Source organism: Saccostrea cucullata, unplaced genomic scaffold (assembly GCF_032062105.1).
Source record: "Saccostrea cucullata isolate Sc308-1 unplaced genomic scaffold, CSIRO_AGI_Scuc_v1 ctg16784, whole genome shotgun sequence".
Taxonomy (NCBI): Eukaryota; Metazoa; Mollusca; class Bivalvia; order Ostreida; family Ostreidae; genus Saccostrea; species Saccostrea cuccullata.
The window spans coordinates 7,653-25,840 of record NW_026925627.1 but is presented as its reverse complement, the minus strand read 5'-3'; the positions used below and the strand labels follow the sequence as shown (position 1 = coordinate 25,840).

Below are 18,188 nucleotides of genomic sequence, written 5' to 3'. Positions count from 1 at the left end.
TGTATATACTGCAAAATCATTGGCATGATTTGAAGAAAATAATTTTTTTTTCATTTACATTTTAAAATAATCGGAACACTTTTGTTAAAAAAAAATGGGGGTGTTATTTTTTTAACTGATAGACATTATCATTTTGGACATAAAAATATTGATTTTAATTAATTACTTTCCTCGCATTTTATGATTTTAATAAGCAGGGTCATTGTTTGATTTATTTAACGCTTCACAGGTGAAGCAAATGCTAAGATTTTCAAAGAAAACGAAGTGCTTTCGAATCCAGTCGCAGGTTTAATGATTGGAGTCCTAGCCACAGCTTTAATTCAAAGTTCCTCAACAACAGTTTCAATAGTCATAGCATTGGCTGGAACAAAAAGTAACAGTACTTTTAATATAAATATCTTCATCAAAGGTAATTTTAATTAATACATGTATCCATGTTTATTTATTGGTCACTATGCTAAAAAAATATTAAAATTTGTTTTGAAGCTATTCCTGTGAAACAAACCATCCCTATCGTCATGGGTTCAAACATCGGAACAACGGTTACCAATACAATAGTTTCATTGGCTCAAGCAGGATCACGCGAGGAGTTTAGAAAGGCGTTTGGTGGCGCCACAATTCATGACGTATTCAATTGGCTGTGCGTCATCGTTCTTTTGCCACTTGAAGTTGTTTCTGGATATCTATATCATTTAACAAAAGCTTTAGTAGATTCGATAGACACTGCAGGTTCTTCAAAGACGAAAAAGGATTTGTTAAAGACAATTACAAAACCATTTATTCGCTCATTTGTCCAGGTAATGCTAACAAATACTCATTTTCACATTTCGATACAATAAAGCTTAATTTTGATTTAATACTTTGTTTTAAACAATCATTTTTTATTTTTTTATTTATTCCCTCCGTTGTAAAACATAATGCATGGAATAGAGACAATGTAATTATTAACATGATGATATTTTCGTTCTTTAACAATAAATCCACTGCAATAAAAATGTTTTAGGTAATTTATAATCACGAGTAATTATAAGCGTGTTTGTACTATGTATTCTGTATACAGGTTATGATTTGATTATATTTTTCATCATATGCCGTTTCAGATCGACAAAACTGCATTGAAATGCAAGGCAGTGCACATCAACGGCACATCACGGTCAGTGTTGAAAAGATGGTGCGACAAAATAAAGACAACTGATCTTGGAGGTAATGCGTCATTTTTATTGTCCCTTATTTAGGGAGCCTCTTAGATTGGAAAGATAGTACGAAATACATGTATATATAGTCCACCTTAACTCAAAATGAGTTCCGATTTTAAGCGATGATACACAGAGATCACAGTAAGGCCATGAAGGCAATTTCTGAATTTTCCTAGTTTTTCCAAGTAGTAAACACTATGAAGGTTTATCACTCCTCTATGGCACCCCATACCACCTCTGAGGTCCCTGTTTTCGCTGTTCCTGTTTTGTATTATTTTATGTACTTTTGAGCTTGAATACTGTTAGTTATCATTTCATTCCAGAAAACGCTACATTCCAAACTTACAGATTTTATACACTAGTTTGCATGTTGTATATGAAAATATTAGTTTTATAACAGAAAATGTCAAAAAAATATCGTTCAGACGGACGGTTCTATTCTAGGGTATCCACAAAGCAGGACCTCATTAAAAATAATGCAATTTGTATGCTTTATTTACAGATACCTGCTTCCCCAAAAATGTAACTGGAAACACTCGCTGCAAAAACCTATTCGCCCTCAGTGATCTTACAGACGAACAGGCCGGGATTATTTTGACCATTGCATCTTTACTGCTAATTGTTTTATGTTTATTCATCGTTGTTAAGCTTTTAAATTCCTTGTTCAAAGGAACCATGGCATCTCTAGTCAAGCGTTTTATCAACGCCGACTTTCCAGGGAAACTAGCATGGTTAACGGGATACCTTGCTATTCTAGTTGGAACAGGTGACTTTTCTTCAAAATATAAGTTCTTGTGAAGTTCAGAAACACATTGCATCAAAAGAAATCCACAATTTTTCAAGGTTGTGTTTTTAGCTCACCTGAGCCGAAGGCTCAAGTGAGCTTTTCTGATCACATTTTGTCCGTCGTCCGTCTGTCCGTCTGTAAACTTTTCACATTTTCGACTTCTTCTCAAGAACCACTGGGCCAATTTCAACCAAACTTGCCACAGAGCATCCTTGGGTAAAGGGGATTCAAGTTTGTTCAAATGAAGGGCCACGCCCTTATTCAAGGGGAGATAATTGGGAATTAATGAAAATTTGGTGGCATGTTTTAAAAATCTTCTTCTCAAGAACCACTATGCCAGGAAAGATGAAACTTATGGGGTAACATCCTCAGGTAGTGTAGATTCAAGTTTGTTCAAATCATGACCCCCGGGGGTAGGGCGGGGCCAAAATGGCCGACCAAAGTTTTACATAGAAATATACTGGAAAATTCTTTAAAAATCTTCTTCTCAAGAACCACTGTGCCAGGAAAGATGAAACTTATGGGGTAACATCCTCAGGTAGTGTAGATTGAAGTTTGTTCAAATCATGACCCCCAGGGGTAGGACCGGGCCAAAATGGCCGACCAAAGTTTTACATAGAAATATATAGGAAAATTCTTTAAAAATCTTCTTCTCAAGAATGACAGAGCCATAATTCATCAAATTTATATGGAAGCATCCTCAGGTAGTGTAGATTCAAGTTTGTTCAAATCATGACCCCCGGGGGTAGGGCGGGGCCAAAATGGCCGACCAAAGTTTTACATAGAAATATATAGGAAAATTCTTTAAAAATCTTCTTCTCAAGAATGACAGAGCCATAATTCATCAAATTTATACGGAAGCATCCTCAGGTAGTGTAGATTCAAGTTTGTTCAAATCATGACCCCCGGGGGTAGGGCGGGGCCAAAATGGCCGACCAAAGTTTTACATAGAAATATATAGGAAAATTCTTTAAAAATCTTCTTCTCAAGAATGACAGAGCCATAATTCATCAAATTTATATGGAAGTATCCTCAGGTAGTGAAGATTCAAGTTTGTTCAAATCATGACCCCAGGGGGTAGGGCGGGGCCAAAATGGCCGACCAAAGTTTTACATAGAAATATATGGGAAAATTCTTTGAAGAATAGCAAATCCATGATTGATCATGGGATTACTTTTGGATTTTAACTTTTCAATAATAAACCAATTTCTACTTTTTCTAAGCTACAGTACTCAGGTGAGCGATGTGGCGCAGGGGCCTCTTGTTATTAATTTAAGAATAGAATTAAGATTATTAAATTTGATCTTTTGAGCTCGTAACAGAGCATAATTGAGCGCCTTTTTCGTTTTGGTCCTAAAAACAAACAACATTGCAATCCGTTTAAATACATGATTTTAAATCCATTGTCTTTAAGCAAAAAATAGAAATCAACATTTCAAAATATTTGATCTGAATGATTTATTATGTTAATTTTATTTCTAGGCATGACGATGATTATTCAAAGTAGCTCAGTATTTACTTCAACATTGACACCCCTCGTTGGAGTCGGCATCGTATCCCTTGAACGAATGTACCCGCTTACGATAGGTGCGAACATCGGAACTACAATTACTGGTATTTTAGCTGCTCTTGCTGTGTCTGAATCGGAAGTTCATCTAACACTACAAGTAGCACTTTGTCACTTGTTTTTCAACATCACAGGCACTTTTATCTTTTACCCCATCCCATTCATACGCAGGGTCCCCATATACCTGGCCAAACAACTTGGGAATACAACTGCTATGTATCGATGGTTTGCGATTGTGTATCTGCTTGGGATGTTTTTTGTCCTTCCTGTGAGTGTTTTTGGTTTGTCGCGAGCAGGCCCTGTCATATTTATGGCGGTAGGAATACCCGTGTTGACCGTTCTGGTATTTGTGATTCTCGTCAACATTCTGCAGGAAAAGGCGCCCGGTTGCCTACCTCGAAAACTTCAAAACTGGGAGTTCTTGCCTTCATGGCTTCACTCTCTTGAACCCTATGACAGAATTTTAAGTAAATTCATGTGTATGAAGTGTTGTAAAAATAAGCAAGATGAGAAATTGGATTTGAAAATTTAATGCTCCAACTGTTCATTTATACTTCATGTATATTATGTTTAATGCAAGTTGGTATTTTGTATTTTCAGGGAAACATCACTAAATGACTAAGTCAAAAATATCTTATAATATTTATTTGGATTTATTTTTCAGTTTATTCATTTGCAAAATGATTTTCTCGACTGAAAACTAAAAAAATATGAGTGGGTATTTTTTCGCTTTCACTTTCTATTTTTTAATACCTCAACAAGAGATCATGGTAGTAGGTCGGCCATACATTGCAAAATTAGTAAATCATTACAATTTTTGAAAAATGCAGCAGGCAAGTACATAAATATACATTGTAAATGAATATACATGTCAACTGGTGGCCATCTCAAAGGGCCCCGCTTTTAGCAATGAACATGAAAATGTAACGTAGCTGAAAAGGGTTTATTTTGAAGGTCTTTGAGATTAAAGGGGACAAAAAGTATTACTCCTTGAAAAATAATACAATCAAAAAACTTTAAGAAATGTATCCTCTATGAAAATTGTTGCATATCCTCTATCATAATATGGAAGGAAAATCACAAATATTCAATATCTAATCAATTTGTTTGAGGCTGAGTGGACTTAAGGGAAAGAAATTATGCAGCGAACAAAGACTTTAAAAAGAGAGGCTTTTTTCCCCCTTGACCCTTGACTAGAAATTTTGTTCAAGGTCACTGCACATTCACTTACCAAAGGCATTCTGTGAGTAAAATATGAGCAACATTGGACTAATAGGAGAGAAAATATGCTCCGAACAAGGATTTTCATATAATTCTGCTATGGTCTTAACCTTTGACGTAGAAACATGATTCAACGTCACTGCACATCCTTCTCCCAAAGGCACTATGTGAGTGAAGTATGAGCCTAATTGGACCAAGGAAAGAACATATGCTCCGAACAAGGATTTTTCATACAATTTTGCTATGACCTTAACCTTTGACCTGGAAACATGGTTCAAGGTCACTGCACATTCTTTACCCAAATGCACTCTATTTGTGAAGTATGGGCCAGATTAGGCCAAGGAAAGTGAAAATATGCTCCAGACAAGAATTAAAACAGAAGGGCTACTTTGACCTTGACACTTGACCTTGAAACTTAGCTCAAGGTTACTGCACACCCTTTACCCAAATGGCACTCTGTGGGTGAAGTATGAGGCAGATTGGGCCAAGAGGAGAGAAGATATGATCCGGACAAGGATTTTTCATATCATTCTGCTATGACCTTGACCTTTGACCTAGAAACATGGTTCAAGGTCACTGCACACCAGTTACCTAAAGGCACTCTGTGGGTGAAGTATGAGCCAGATTGGGTCAAGGAGAGAGAAGATATGATCCGGACAAGGCTTTTTCACATAATTCTACTATGACCTTGACCTTTGACCTAGAAACATGGTTAAAAGTCACTGCACACTGGTATCGCAAGGCACTCTGTGGGTGAGGTATGAGCCAGATTGGGTCAAGGAGAGAGAAGATATGATCCGGACAAGGCTTTTTCACATAATTCTGCTATGACCTTGACCTTTGATCTAGAAACAAGGTTCAAGGTTACTGCACACCGGTTACCAAAAGGCACTCTGTGGGTGAAGTATGAGCTAGATTGGGCCAAGGAGAGAGAGGATATGCTCCGGACAAGAGTTCTTGGACGGACAGACGGACGGAAGGACAGCTGGACGGGCGGACAGACTGATCACTATAGGGCACCCGCCGAGCGGTGCCCTAATTATAAAAGGCTATGATTTCCCTTGCTCCTACAATAAATGGCCACGAATTACCTCCCTATACTCCTGAAATACTTTACCTGTTTACCTTTAAAGTATTCTTACATCCGAAAGACTTGGACGAGCTGGTTCCAATTAAGATTAGGTTTGAATAATATACCGTAGAACGGATTTCTTCAGAAGGTGCAAACATTTGCTTGCTCACAGGTACGCCAATAATTTTGATGAAACATAATTCCTTGCATCGGTTTTTTATTCCATTGAGATGTCTAAATTTTTAAAGGAAGTACTTAATTTTACTTTATGTATATGAATAGAGCGGTGCAGAGCGATAACGAATTTGTCATGAGTAGTTGAAGACCTAGACTGAGCTTAGTTGATCATTTTCAGAGAAACTGGTTCGACTAAGATGAATATCTATGCCCAATCACCAAATCTTCCCATTGCAGATATCAGTTTTAACTACTTATAAGAGTCCTATCAGGAGAATGGTTCTAGTATAATGTTTTTGTCTGTGAGTTTCAAGTAATTTACAACTTTTCCATAGAGCCTTTATGAAGTAAAGTTACGGGCACGCCAAAAGCTTCAGTTTTTATTGTAAAGGATGGTCGGCAGGGGATGCTGACTCCTCCATGGCACCTGGTCCCACCTCTGATGTTTTGGAGGTCCATGTTTGTTCTGCTCCTATTTTGCATTGTTTTATGGAATTTACATCTTGAATACTGTTCGTTATTTTCATGTTTCATTTTCATTGTGTTAAAGGAGAGGATATTGCACGACATAAATAAGTAGACACACAAGAAATCTTTCGTCTTTTTCACTTTAAAGTAATAAAACAGAACTAAACATAAATGTCATTAAATGTATTCAGATGTTAATATTCATGTCAATATTTAGTATAATCACGGCAGGTTTTAATTACTGCCTGTTTTCTTCGTTGCATACTGTTTGTAAGGTCTTGGCATCTTTGGACTGGAATATTGTCCGATACACCATTTAAAACTTTCAAAATTGTCATCTATATAAAAGTAATTTTCACCATAGCGCAAAAAATGCACAGAAGGTACTGCATTTGTTTCCAGGATGTGAATGTAGCCCTGAAAATTATAAAAGGTTTTCATCATTTCGTTTCATTAAACCTGTCCGTCTGTAGGACATGGCTAAATCCAAGCCATTTATCTGTAATCACCAAACTTCACCGATGGCACTTTATAACTGTTTTTGTCCTCTTTATGCGCCTGACATAGAACATACCATTATATTCAAATAAAGTAAAGCGTGATTCATCTGATAACAACACAGCTACCCAGTCCACCTATGTTCAGTCTGCATGATCCAATGCAAAGTCCAGTCACCTCTGGTGATATACATTGATTTCTTTTGAACATATTTTATTATGTAATAAATACATAAATGGATTGGGCAGCAGGCATAGCCTATATAAGCCCTCTTCACGATATACATTGATGTACATTGGTAAGAAAAGGTTTTTTCTTGCTACCCGAGCAGAAAAGGCCACCTTCAAGCAGCCTGCTGCGAATGTTGCTACATATTTCAATGGCATTTAAACCCCACTTTGATTCCTCGATGATTTCAGAATTTGAATGTGTCCTGTTTAGACTCGATAATAAATAATAAGGCGCCAACTCAACACATGCTTTTACTTGGGCGGAATACACAATAATGACATAACATACAAAATGCACATGAACAACAAAGATAATTCCGGAATACTACATTCCTACCCCCTTAAGTTCATTTAGACAAATTGACTAGACACTTGATTAGAAACAAACATCTTAATACTGATCAATATGTGAGTTAATTTAAAAAAAAAACATAACATATACCGTATTACATTTACACAGTTTGCTGGGCTGTAAAACTAATTCAGTCATAATGCATGAAACATTACACAAAACATTTTTACAGTCAAGACAATAACAAAGAATTGTTCACCATAATCGAGGCAAGAACCGTTTAAGGGGTAACATAGTCATCCAGATAAGGAAGTTTTTTCACAGAACGAGACGATCTACCAGGGCTGGCTATGTTTGGACCAGTAGACAGTCGCAAATTACTGGATAACGGTAGAGTCGCGTTGGCCTTGAATTCACTTTCCGGCTGTGCAGGTGTACCGGGAGTTCTCGGTGCCTCCTCTACGGTTAACGGATTATAAAGACTTTCGCTTTCATCAGGATTGTGGGATACCATTTGTGGTATGAAATGTCTCTGTTTGATATGATCAACATATCTGCGAGCAGTTACGCCGACTGGAAAAGCAACTTTGTACGAGACTGGTCCTGTCTTCTGAGTTATTTCTCCACATTTCCACCGTCCACTTGGAAATCTTTTTGTAATGACTGTTTCTCCTTCCATGGACGTCCGTCCTTTCGCATGTAGAGCATGATACTGTTTGAATTTCCTCTGTCGGTTTCCTACTCGTTCTCGAGTCTCTGGCTTGACAAAACCTAGCTTTGTCCGCAATTTCCGATTCATGAGTAGCTCGGCTGGAGCAACACCTGTTGTGGTCTGTGGTGTAGTTCGGTAGTTTAATAGAAATCTTTGCAATTTGGTCATCGGCGATCCAGTCCCTTTGTCCATCTTCATCATCCCTTCCTTAAAAATTCGCACTTCACGCTCTGCCAAACCATTTGATGCTGGGTGACATGATGAGGTCTTCACATGTCGAATACCATACTCTGATGTAAAAATGGCAAATTCGTGACTCGTGAACCAGGTCCCATTGTCTGTGTAGCAAACGCTTGTCTGAATTTTTCAATTGTCACTTCAGATGTAGAAGTAGATGTCTTAAACACCTCAATCCATTTGCTGTACGCATCGATAATGATTAAAAACATGGATCCCATAAATGGTCCTGCGTAATCTGCATGTATTCTAGACCATGGACGATTTGGCCACTCCCAGGGGTGTAATGGTGGTACTGCTGGCGTGGCACTTTGCATCTGACAATCTTCACATCCAAGTACCTTTCTCTCGATGTCCTCTTCTAGTCCGGGCCACCATAAGTAGCTCCTTGCTAGGCTTTCATCCGGACTATTCCAGGATGTCCTTCATATAACAGATCCAATAACTTTTCCCTTCCTGGTTCTGGAATCACCACACGACTCCCCCAAAGAATATAGCATTCCTGTGTACTAAATTCGTTCCTTCTGCTGAAATACGGACGAAGTTTCTCATTACTGTTCTCTTTCCATCCATTCTGAATGAAATGTATCACCTGACGCAAGAAGAAATCTGACTGTGTCCATTCCTCAATTTCTTCAGCATGTACTGGTGTACCATCGAAGCGTTCAATGAGTAGAATGGTCTCACCCGGCAGGGGCACATCCACACTCTCCTTGAGTGGTAGACGACTCAAACAATCTGCATTACCATTCTTCTCACCCTCCTTGTACAATACTTCGTACTCGTATCCTGCAAGGATTAACGCTGATCTCTGTATTCGGGCTGCGGCCATTGTTGGAATGACTCGGTTAGGTTTGAATAGTCTCAACAGTGGTTTATGGTCTGTATATAAATGACAAATTTTTTACCATAGAGGTACTGGTGATGTTTTTTCACTCAAAAAAATAATTGCAAGTCCCTCTTTTTCCAACTGAGAGTAGTTTTTTCTGCTTGAGCAAGTGTTCTCGACACGTAAGCTATTGGTTTCTCCCCTTCATCTGTGATGTGTTTTTTCAGTCGAACTCCAGCTGTTTCCAACTTCTGTAACACTTGTTCAAGATTCTGTAAATGCTCACCTCGGGTTTTCCCAGTCACGAGTATGTCATCTAAGCGAAAAATAACACTTGGTTTGCCCTGAAGTAGAATCTCAATAGTTCTCTGAAATATGCCAGGAGCAGACGAGATTCCAAAAGGTAAACGATTGTACTTGAAAAGTCCCTTATGAGTGTTAATTGTGGTATATTTCTTGGACTCTTCATCCAACTCTAATTGCTGATAGGCCTGGCTCAGATCAAGCTTGGAGTACTGTTCACCGCCTTCTAATATAGCAAATAGATCCTCTGTCTTAGGAATAGGGTAATTGTCCAGCTTCGACACTCTGTTCACTGTAACTTTATAGTCACAGCAAATACGCATCGTCTTGTCACTTTTAACTATTGGTACGATAGGGGTCGCCCACTCTGAAAACTCTACAGGGGTAACAGTTCCTTCTCGAACTAATCTGTCCAACTCTTGTTCGATTCTCTCTTTCAACGCAAAAGGTGGAGTACGACTTTTGAAGTATCTAGATTTTTCGTGAGAGTCAACATATATTTTGGCTTTCACTCCCTGAACTGTTCCTAATCCTTTCTTGAACACGTCTTCATACTTCTTCAGAACCTGATCCACATCAGTGCACTTCCGTTTTCACTTGGAATACTTCATCCCAGCACAGCTTAATGATATCCAGCCAATCACGGCCAAGTTAACACGGTATTTTTCTTTTGACCACTTCCGCCTTCAAGATATACCGCTGATCTTTGTAGGTCACGGTCAACTGCACGGTTCCCAATATTGGAAGAAGTTCCCCAGTGTAAGTAAGCAGTTTTGTAAACGAAAGTTTCAAGTTTAACTGAGGGTCAGATTTACAAACAGTCTTGTATGCTTCTTCACTTATGACGGTTTTACTGGCTCCAGTATCCAACTCCATGGACTGGTCCATTCCATTCAAATTCAAGGACACACAATATGGTGGTTTCTTGCCTGGGTCCACCATACGATACAAGGTATACTCCGTGTGGTCTTCTTCATCACCAGGTGTATCACATACATTGTGCACATTTTCCCTTCTGGAATGATTCTTTGGTCTGTAACTCCCAAAATGACCTCTCGTTTTCTGCGGTACTTTATGCGTTTTTTGTGTTGAGATTCCTTTTCCCCGGCTGGCAGCTTGGTCCGCTTTCTTTTTTCTACATTGTGCAGCAATATGTCCAAACATGTGACAATAAAAACACTTCACATTACTTTTGTCTTTGTGCGATTTGTCAGTCGCACTCACTTTGTTTACTTTTTCTCTGTGCGCTGTTCCACTCTGTAGGTCAATTACTCCTTTCGCTGCAGTTTCCATGGATATGTCGATATCGTACGCCTTCTTGAAGTTTAAATCCTTCTCGGCCAACAAACGCCTCTGAATTTTGTCATCCATACCACACACCAGACGATCACGAATCATGAGCTCCATGGTTTGACCAAAATTACAATGTTCTGTTAAATGACGTAGTTCGGCCACATACGATGCCACCGACTCACCCTGTCTACGAAAACGGTTGTGAAGTTTGTATCTCTGAATGCTTTCTGAGGGTTTGGGTGCATAATGATCCTGCACGAGTTTTACAAGTTCTGCAAAAGTTTTAGTACCTGGTTTATTTGGCGCTAACAGGTCACTCATCAACTTGTATATTCTATTGCCACACACGCTTAGTAGAATCGACCGACGCTTTTTTAGATCCGCCTCCTCGGTGTCACCGATGCCATTAGCTATGAAATAATGTCCGAGCCGCTCACAGTAATGCTGCCAGGTTTCCTTACCCCCTTCAAAAGAATCTATTCTCCCGAATACTGCTACTATCCAGATACTTTAATCCTCGTCGCCACTGTTCTGTTTAGACTCGATAATAAATAATAAGGCGCCAACTGAACACATGCTTTTATTTGGGCGGAATACACAATAATGACATAACATACAAAATGCATATGAACAACAAAGATAATTCCGGAATACTACGGAATGGTATCTTTCCTCTTTGTTAGCTATTTGCGAGTCAGAATTCTATCTTATCTACACAATCTTGGCCTCCTACATGTATATCTTAGCATGTCAGAGAGAGAATTGGTTTCTGTGTACCGCCGGATGGTCCTGTAAACTGTTCTTCTATAATGAAGAATTTCAATCCAAAAACTTACGAACTTGAAGGTGAATTTAGAACAGATCCAGAATAAGTTTTAATTGCAAAAATTCTTACCTTAATACACCTTATCCTACCTGATGTTTTGGAGGTCCGTGTTTGCTTTGCTCTTATTTTGTATTGCTTAATGAACTTTTGAGCTTGAATGCTGTTTGTTGTCTCCATATATTTCATCCAAGAACACGGACCGTCTAAGTGTTAGGAACTCCAAGTTGATGTTTAACATTGCACAGTGTCCTCTGCTCTAAAGGTAATCTTCCAGGATCTCTACATTCATATCATGTTTGTCTTGTTTATCAAATTATAGGGTATAAACTAAATTGAAGGTTCTTAAATGTATAAGATTTTTTCAGATGTTTTAGACAAGAGACGGGTATAACATGTAACTCTCAGAGTTAATTTAGAATTTTTGGAAAAATTTGGAACGATATATTGGAAATTTAAACAGAAATTCATGTCACTTTTGCATGAATTATCTCTCCATCCTGTACATTTTCAATAAGGAGATTAATATATTTATATACATTTAGATACAGAAAACCATGGTTCTCAAAACAAAAGATTGTATACTTATTTATCGTGGGCAATGAATTTGTAAGGTACAGTCTGATGGACGAGTTATCATTCTTGGTTCAGTCAATTAAAAGCATTGGAGTCTCAAATAATTTTTATTTGTCTGAATTATTTTTTTTAATTTAAGTTCGGTGTTATGGTCAATTTGGAAAGACATTTTGACTTCTATTACTTAAGTAAATATAATTTAATAGATTTATAAAAGAAGTTGTTTATGAATACAAAATTAGTGTGGTATGCAAATGGTATGGTTTTATTCACCTATTTCCAAATTCACATGATACAAGGACGGGAACAATGACATGATGTCCATTCTATTTCTTGCAATTTTTATCTCAGTCTGATTTGTGTTTTATCTTAATCACATATGCAATCGAATTTGCTCTAAATGTAATTGACTAATGCAATTTAGCGTTAAACGAATACAAAATGTATTTTATACCTAGGAAAGTGAATAAACTTGCAATGCAGTGACGACTATTATTCTTAAGCCAATGCCAGAATTTCATGACAATTTCTCACAGCAATGTGTTTAACGTTGGCCAATGCAGGTTGTACGACTATCAAAAGGGCCAATGGGGGTCCGTGTTTGCTCTGCTCTTATTTTGTATTGTTTTATGGACTTTGAGATTGAATACTGTTCGTTATCTTCATATCCTTCTCTCTCTCTATCTGTGGTCATTCGGGCATTGCAAGGCTCTCTTGAGGTCCAATGCAGGCATTGGCTGACTCTCTCAAGGTTCAATGCAGGCATTGGGCGACTCTCTTGAGAGCCAATGCAGGTATTGACTGACTCTCTCAAGCTCTAATGCAGGCATTAAATAAACAAAGCCTTAAACAGTGATATTTGCATAAAAAAATAGTTGAGACAAATCAAAATTTAGTTGAGACTCCACTAAGATTGGAGTTGTAAATCGATAAAATGTTTCAAGTTAGCAGCTCAACCAACGCACTTTCTAAACTCACATGGTTTTTCGCACAAATTAAGGTCACTTTTTTTTTGCAATAAATGAACATTATCGTCCTTTAATGCAAGACATAGCCCTAATATGTATTTAATATCTATGTTAAAGGTACATATTCTTTATATTTATTATTTTAAAGTTTTAAAGTCGATGTTTTAAATGGGACTTCATTAATAAATGATATGATGTTACATCTGTATGATTGATTTCACTATATGTATTTACAAATTAAAATAACTTTCTTTGATACTATTTAGTTGACATTTTCAAACTGACATCTTAAAGCTGACTTTTTTCCGAAGTACTTTGCACATTTTCTATACTCGTCGTGGTTTTGTCGAAATCTAGCGCCGAAAAATGACTATGCGGCATAAAGAAATCATGCCAAAAGACAGGATAAAAAAGAATTGTTTATCTTTTAAAATAGTAAATTGTTACCATTGAAAAGAAAATTCTTTTACATTTACGGTCTGAAACTTTGAAGTTTTACGGTCGGATGTATCTTTCATGATGCTAGATTCAGAAAGTAACCCTTGAAAATGCCAGCTTTTTAACATGAAAAGCAGTCAAACAAATGAGAAATACTAATATCATCTTCCGCTTTATAGAGTCATGTTATTGTACAGGAAAACAAGTTACATGTTTTGCACTGATTTTAGTCGCTGCAAGGCAAAGAACTGCTTTTAAAAGAACATATACAAAGACGGCTACATTTTACGAAAAACCATTTGGGAACTATCACAATCCATCCGCAAAGAGTATATCAAAATCCTACCAATAATTATTTGTGAATAATGTTTTAAATTAGTTAAATAAACTTAAAGCAAGTTAGAAATCACTTTTAAAATATATTTTGTTGCCTCGTTACACAATTTCTCATAATTACAATGTGGCCTTAATTGTGTGACAAACCATGTGAGTTTAAAAAGTGCGTTAAGCTGTTAGTGTAATCTGGACCTTTCTTGTTAATTTTGTTCCTGATTTTTGATAAATAAATATTCATTATTAATCGTGATAATCTAGTATAAAGTTTGATATTTTAATTAAACGTCTCCTACAGTTTTAGTCTGATTTCAATATAACTTGTTACACAAGTAGACTACAGTAAGGTACTGTGTATCGGTTTTTGATTTCGATGAGCGGTGTTGCTGTAGTTACTAAAAATAGAATTTTCTGTGAAATTCTTTCAAAATGCTACGTCGCCTGCAGTTTTGGTCTGATTTCAATATAACTAGGCACACGAGTATACTACACTAAGTCTAAGATACATAATTCTGAGTATCGGTTTTTGATTTCGATGAACGGTGTTGCCGTGGTTACTAAAAATAGAAATTTCTGTGAAATTCTTTCAAAATGCTACTCCTACAGTTTTGGTCTGATTTCAATATAACTTGGTACACAAGTAGACTACACTAAGATACACAATTCTATATATCGGTTTTTTGACTTCGATGAACATTATTGCCATGGTTACTAAAAATAGAAATTTCTGTTAAATACTCTCAAAATGCTACTCCAAATACATGCAGTTTAGTCTGATTATAATATGTGACATGCAAGTAGACTTCACTTAAAACATAAAGAGACTTAATCAAGGATCATTATTCTATTTATTGCAGTTGTAAAATTTCAATTCCCAACTTAAGTTCTTTTCTCTTCCTTTGCTATAAGTACAAACCAGTAGAGCTTCAGTCTCAACAGAGACTTCTGGTTTTACAGGATAGCACAATTAGTTTACTAAACTAGTTCACATTGTGGCAAGTTTCTGTCAGCATTTTTCAAATGTTTATTTTTACATGTAACATAACTAAAATATCCTAGTTATGTAACGTTTCCATTTAAAGAAAAATAAAAAATATCAAAGTATTTTTCCTCCATGGGATAGTTTATTTGCGGCTTGTCTCTTTTATGTCACTGTATATTTCTTTTTCGTTAGATGTAATGAGTTAATATTTAGAAAGATTATACAATGGACATTATTATTATAGGAAAAAAGACCTAAATTATGTGGAAAAGTCAGCATTTTGCATACAAAAAGTATTTAATTAATGGCTTTATTATAAGAAGTATTCTTTTGAAGATTAACACAAATATCTTTATCAATAGCACTTCGGGTTTTGACACGATCCCTCCGCGTCGCTTCAAGATTCAAATTTATCAAAATTTGAATAGTGCTGACAAATATTTTCAGTGGTACTCATATACTCTGCATTGTCACGTCCACCACGAGACCCTCCTCTAGCTCTTCCACCTCTATTTTTCCCTCTCTCCTTTTCCTGTGAAGCATACTTTGGTTTTTGAAATATTCCCATTCCTAATTGTTCAAGAGTTTCCTCTGCAAAGTCCCTTACTGCCAGATTTGTAAAAAATTTTGTCTTATAAAGAAAATGATAATTAATGAGCAAGAATTTTGTTGGGACATTTTCCTAAATTTCCTCAATTCTGATGGAATTTCAACATATTTGAGATACTTTTCTCATGGATTGATTGATTGATTGTTTACTGTTTAACGTCCCTCTCCAGAATATTTCACCGATATGGAGACGTCACCATTGCCGGTGAAGGGCTGCATATTTAACCCTATGCTCGGCACTTACGGCCTTTGAGCAGGGAGGGATCTTTATCGTGCCACACACGGGGCCTCGGTTTATACGGTCTCATTCCGAAGGACCGCCCCATTTAGTCGCCTTTTACAAGCAAGAGGGTACTGAGGACCTATTCTAACCCGGATCCCCACGGGGCCTTTTCTCTTGGAAAACGTAAGCCTATCCAAGATTTTACACATAAACTGCATCTGATACTAATATATAAAATATACAAGTGCCTACAAGTAAACAGTGATGTAACCATCAATTGTCGCCCGGGAAATATATAAAGTAAACAATGGAAATGAGTCTTGATCATCAAACCGCTTTGATTTGTGTGAAAAGGCATGTGTGTAATTGATGGCGACGATAGTCGCGAATATTTTGAAAACTTCTAGTCGGAATATAAATCAAACAAAAACGATACCCTTTTAAACTTCACTGTAGGAAAGCTGCTGACCGTAGTATATACTACGGTCATCAAAACATGTCGGCCGAGGTCACCGGTTAGAAATTTTTAGTCAAGATTTTAAACATTTGCTAAGTTATCTGTGTTAATTTTTGCAAAATATAAATGTACGCTAATGAGAACTTGCTATAGGTTAGTATAACTTACTTGAATTTAAAGAAATAAAGCGGTAGTAGGACCTCAAAGTTTTTGCCAATGATGACCGTAACAAAATTTTAAGATGACCGTTATATAGATTGTTCCCAATGAAGTAGGATGACCGTAATATATAATAATAATATTATAATCTAATGTGTTTTCTTTTCTGTTGTAGAGGCAGACATATCATGTTATTTTTGTGTTAAGGTTTCGTCAAAGGTCAACATGTCCAAAATTTATTTTTACAATAGCCCCAAAACTATGTGAGGTATAAAGTTAAAAGCTTTACATTATATAAATTTTTCATTGATTAACATATAGAAAGTATTACCTGATAAAAAAAAAAATACTTGGTATAATATTAATTGAGTAAAATTCGTCTTAAAAATGTATATATTTTCAAAAAATACACCTAATTAATTCCGTGATCTTAGTGAAAACCATCATTGCAGAAACAAAATATGTTTATCAATGAAGGGCAAGTTGGACTTGGATATAGCCTCTGGAAAGTTGTTTTCCCTGTTTATTTTGTCCAAATGTTAAGACTTGAAAGTGAAAGTATATTGCAAATAGCAGATTCTATTGGGGTCTTGTCTTTGAACTTGTCATGCTTTCAATAACAGCCTTTCAGAGACCATTCACGCCCAACCTGCCCTTCAATGATAAACATATATTATTTTTACAATGTTGATTTTCACAACAAGAACAGAATTAACCAGGTACATTTTTCTTTAAATATGCACATTTTCTGATACAATTTTTCTCAAAAAATATCGTTTTTAACATATTTGTTATCAAGTGATACTTTCTATCTATTAATCAATGATATATTTATAAACTGTAAAAGTTTTGACTTTATACCACACATAGTTTTGGAGCTATTGTAAAAACAATTTTTTAGACATGTTGGCCTTTAACGAAACCTTAAAAAAGACAAAGATGTTCATGTAATTTTGAACCATAGCTATGCCACACCAAATTCACAAAATGAGCTAAGCATAGTTTCACTGTCAATAAACTAAGTTTATCGGTTGTAAACAAAAGTTTACGGACTGTAAACTATAGTTAACAGCGTTAACCTATATTTTACATCTGTAAACCATAATTACCGCGATTATCTATGTTTCACAACCGTAATCTATACTTAACACCGAAAACAATCATTTGCAATTACAAAACATGGATTACCTGATCAATACAGTTTCACGATTTGTAATCAATGGTTTGCAATTCTTAATTATAGTTAACGATCTGATAAATAAAGTTTCACGATTTGTGAAACTATGATAAACAATTCTTACCAATAGTTTACGATTGTAAATTATGGCTTTCAAACGTGAATCTATGTTTTCCAACAAAATCTGATGTAAAACGCTTTATTAAAGACAGATAAACTTAGATTACTGTTCGTAAACTATAGTTAATTAACAACCGTTAAATATAGTTTTACACATGAAAACTATAGTTCATGGTTTGTAAACTATGGTTTACAGTCGTAAAACCTCGTTTATCAACTGTGAAACTGTGTTTGGCTCATTTTTGTGAATTTGACGTGCCACACACTTAACAAAACTTTTAAGTATTCACTTTTATCAATATATTTATTTTAAAACTATTTATAGAATGGTATGATATTTTCAAATTATTGCACTAATGAGTATTCTTAACAACTGTAGAAAGAAAATAAAGTATCACCGATGAAAAACAAGGTTCCGTGACGAAGCTTACAGGCAATAAA

General features: G+C 36.2%; 1 protein-coding gene and 1 pseudogene across 1 annotated transcript; one reads left to right on the top strand and one right to left on the bottom strand.

Annotated features, from left to right (window-relative positions):
* Window positions 1-212: 212 nt before the first annotated feature.
* On the top strand, window positions 213-4,196 carry LOC134269386 (sodium-dependent phosphate transport protein 2B-like). Its single transcript, XM_062751578.1, has 5 exons — window positions 213-373; window positions 487-797; window positions 1,101-1,203; window positions 1,699-1,962; window positions 3,466-4,196. The coding sequence occupies exons 1-5, from the start codon at window positions 292-294 to the stop codon at window positions 4,080-4,082; spliced, it is 1,377 nt and encodes a 458-aa protein (XP_062607562.1). The 5' UTR covers window positions 213-291; the 3' UTR covers window positions 4,083-4,196.
* A 3,592-nt stretch (window positions 4,197-7,788) lies between these two features.
* LOC134269385 (uncharacterized protein K02A2.6-like) lies at window positions 7,789-15,570 on the bottom strand (annotated as a pseudogene).
* Between the last annotated feature and the right edge of the window lie 2,618 nt (window positions 15,571-18,188).

Bases quoted from the DNA above. Each gene is read 5' to 3' on its own strand.
- LOC134269386 (XM_062751578.1), top strand. From the start codon at position 292: ATGATTGGAGTCCTAGCCACAGCTTTAATTCAAAGTTCCTCAACAACA. The intron at 374-486 runs GTAACAGTACTT...TTTGTTTTGAAG, and splicing joins AGCATTGGCTGGAACAAAAA to CTATTCCTGTGAAACAAACC. The intron at 798-1,100 runs GTAATGCTAACA...ATGCCGTTTCAG, and splicing joins TTATTCGCTCATTTGTCCAG to ATCGACAAAACTGCATTGAA.